The sequence below is a fragment of the Aplysia californica genome, unplaced genomic scaffold (genome assembly GCF_000002075.1).
Source record: "Aplysia californica isolate F4 #8 unplaced genomic scaffold, AplCal3.0 scaffold00668, whole genome shotgun sequence".
Classification (NCBI taxonomy): domain Eukaryota; kingdom Metazoa; phylum Mollusca; class Gastropoda; order Aplysiida; family Aplysiidae; genus Aplysia; species Aplysia californica.
The window spans coordinates 362,083-365,397 of record NW_004797938.1 but is presented as its reverse complement, the minus strand read 5'-3'; the positions used below and the strand labels follow the sequence as shown (position 1 = coordinate 365,397).

Sequence of the window (3,315 nt, the reverse complement as noted above, 5' to 3'; positions counted from 1 at the left end):
TATAATGGTGATCGACCTTTACTAATGGCTTTCTTCAGCTATTGAGAAAATTTTCTGTGCTTTCATCTAAAAGCTTTCTTCAAACGCTGTCTCCCATTCCCTTTTCTCTCTCTCTCTCTCTCTCTCTCTCTCTCTCTCTCTCTCTCTCTCTCTCTCTCTCTCTCCCGCTCTGACACGTAAGTCTCTGCTTCTTCTCACTGTTCGTCGATCCAAGCATTACATGGAATAACATGAAGACGGGGATATGCAAGCACCTCTCTCCTTAAAAACAGACGGGTGCATATGTTATTCTTACTTAAGTGTGTGCACGAGTGAATTTGCATTATTATTGAGTTTTTCAAACACTGGTCTGTCATATTTCTTTTAAATCCCTCTGTCGTTTCTGTTTATTATTTATTTGTTTTGATTTTTTTCTTGACATTTAACGAATGTGATTATGTTAATGTGTGTTTTTCTTTATTCAAACAATAGTAAACAAAGGCAGTGGTGAACAGCTGCTTTTTCTTTCATTATCCTTACTATCGTCATTTTACATTTTTCTTCTGCTTCTTTTGTAAGTTTGTCATTCTCTTGTGAACTGTTATTTCCGGGGTGCCCTGATAGTCGAAGCAGATTGTGCTGTTGAGGCTAGAAAGGTGAGCAGAGTAAGTCTGATTCCCTGTTTGGACTTCTCTGCTGACATCCACCCCTCGGCGCTCATATGACCTCATTATGCCGTTGCGAGCGCCGTAAAACCTTACTTAACAGACAGCTTTAGGAGGAAAGAAATCCTCACTGACTGTTCGATACTTTCTGACTTACGTTTCTTGTGCACCAGGAGGAATAACAGAGGCTAAACTTTCCAGAGGCCGACCATGCCAACGTCCAGCGAAGCTCTTCGCCTGATCCGGAAGTACACGGACTACGTGCCCAGTGGGCCGACCTTATACCGGGGCCCGGTGCCGCTACCTAATGTGGAGATAAAACGCCCTATCACTCTACCCAGTGTGACCATCTGTGACGTCAGAGGTCTGACCTGTTACAACCAGAGTCGGGATGGAGACAGCTGCAGTAGTGACGTCAGAAGGGTGCCGCCCTCTATGTTACAGGGAGCCTCTCACAAGGTAAACCGTATGGTCTGTTTGTGCATTCAGACAGCTAGTTGATAGTTCATTCAGACTTCCAGTTAACGGTACTTTTACACATCCAGTTAATCGTTCATTCAGGCTATCAGTATCAGACAATCGTTCATTCAGACACCCAGTTAATTATTCACTCAGACACCCAGGTAATTGTACATCAATACATCCAGTTAATATTCTTTCAGACACACAGTTAATCGTTCATTAAGACACCCAGTTAATCACACAGTTAATCATTCATTCAGACACACAGATTATCATTCATTCAGACACACAGTTAATCATTCATTCAGACACCTAGGTAATCATTCATTCAGGCTTTCAGTCAATCGTTCATTCGGGCACCTAATTAATCGTTCATTCAGGCCTCCATTTGATGTTTAATTTAGACATCCAGTTAATCGTTAGTTCAGACATCCATTTAATCTCTAATTTAGATATATCCAGTTAATTGTTAGTTCAGACCTCTATTTATTCTTTTATTTAGACATTCAGATAACCATCCATACATCCATTTGTTGGTATTTCATTAACTTCTTGTTAAGTTGATTGTTGGGCAGAGTGGGTTCTTTTTTCATAGTAAGTGCATACGTTGTGCTTTCATTTTCCAAGCATGGCTTTTCTGTTATACTGTTCTAAGACGGGAAGACACAAACGCTCATCTCAGCTTTCGATCCAGTACATTACTTTTTATACTAATACGCATCGAAGACTTTCAGTGTCACTCCGAGACCATTTCATGCCTAGGACACTCTTGTAAATAGGTGTGTGCCTCTGGTACCTTTGTCCTTCAGCATATCAATTTGAACGCCAGAAACTGTCTTCTTTATCTTTATTAATCCATATATTAATTGTTTTATAACACCATTTCCTTTTATTCTGTGTCAGTTTTGTGTAATGTAAGTTTTTAACAACAATAATCTGACAAACATATTTTTGTCTGCGTGCCATCAGAAGCTGCCACCTATCCACGTCCCAGTGGGTAGTACCGGAAGTCACCCCCAGCCCTGCCTAGAGTCTCCAAGTCTCTCGGATGTTAGGACAGGCGAGAGGGAAAAGGGGTAGGTGTGGCGAATTTCTGAAACAGTATCCCGGTTTGGTTTTGACTGGTAGCAACAGAAGGCCGCAGGCAGTGGCGGGGTGTAGTGAAGGGCTAAAGGGCTTGAGCCCCACCCCCAACTATTTCCCTCCGTAAATGAATGTTCCTTCTAAAAAACGAGATAATCAGTTGAAACCTTTAGAACTGTTTCAGAATCTTCCTCCTCCGCCTTTAGTCGCATGCGGTGAACACACACGCTAGCTCGTTTATCCAATCCCTGTAGCAACCGCACAACAATAGTAACCTAACAGCCAATCAAATGTGTTCAGGGCTCAGCAAAGGATGAGCCCATTCCGGCGGTCCTTTTTTAATTAAACTCTACTTGAAAAAAAGTGTTTAAAAAAAAGAACCAAACGAGAGCCCGCGGATACTGTTCTTAGAGGGAGCTCGATCTCTGCTAGTCCAGACAATGGGGAGGAAGTTCTTTACACACTTTCCCCAGAGACCCAGTAACCAAAACACGTCCACGGGCCCACGTTTTAGGAATGCCTTGCTTTCTGCGACCCCACAGCCTAATCCAGTTACTGTTGTATGTTTGCGTTTGCGTGTTTAATTAATTAATTAATTAATTAATTTTGTTGGAAGGTGTTTTACGGCGCTCACAACTGTAAAAGGTCAGATGACCGCGTTTGCGTATGAGTGTGTGAATGAAATATACTCACACATATCTGGAATGTCCCCTGAACCAAGGAAATCTTACCTTTGAACTCTACTTACCCTGATTTCTCAGCCCCACCCACATTTAGAACCACCCACCGCCACTGGCCGCAGGTGGAAAAGGGGTTGTTGTCATAGTTGGAGAGGTTTAGGTTTGGGGTTTTTCAATTTTTTCTGGGGTTTTTTTCCTGGGGATGGGGGGAAAAGGTGGGGTGGGGTGTTTTGATTTGTTTATTTTTTTTCTTGTTGTTGTTGTTGGGTTTTTTTTTAATTGTGAGGAGGTGTCATTTTGTGGCGGAAAGGGGGCGGGGGCCTGTTTGTCGCTTGACAGGATCCTTGCTAGACAAATAAACTGGAAAGAGACATAGACAGAAAAGCTGAGAGAGTGTGAGAGTGTGTGTGAGTGTGTGTGTGTGTGTGTGTGTGTGTGTGTGTGTA

The 3,315-nt window shown here is 42.5% G+C and overlaps 1 protein-coding gene across 1 annotated transcript in view; it reads left to right on the top strand.

The window, feature by feature from the left end:
* The window catches only part of LOC101863931, an 8,224-nt gene extending 5,651 nt beyond the window's left edge, over positions 1-2,573 (top strand). The window contains exons 2-3 of the mRNA XM_005108210.2: positions 818-1,103; positions 2,076-2,573. Of these exons, the coding sequence (XP_005108267.1) occupies positions 855-1,103; positions 2,076-2,186 (360 nt within the window). The 5' untranslated portion in view covers positions 818-854 and the 3' untranslated portion in view covers positions 2,187-2,573. The remainder of the gene's footprint in view (positions 1-817; positions 1,104-2,075) is intronic.
* Positions 2,574-3,315: the final 742 nt, after the last annotated feature.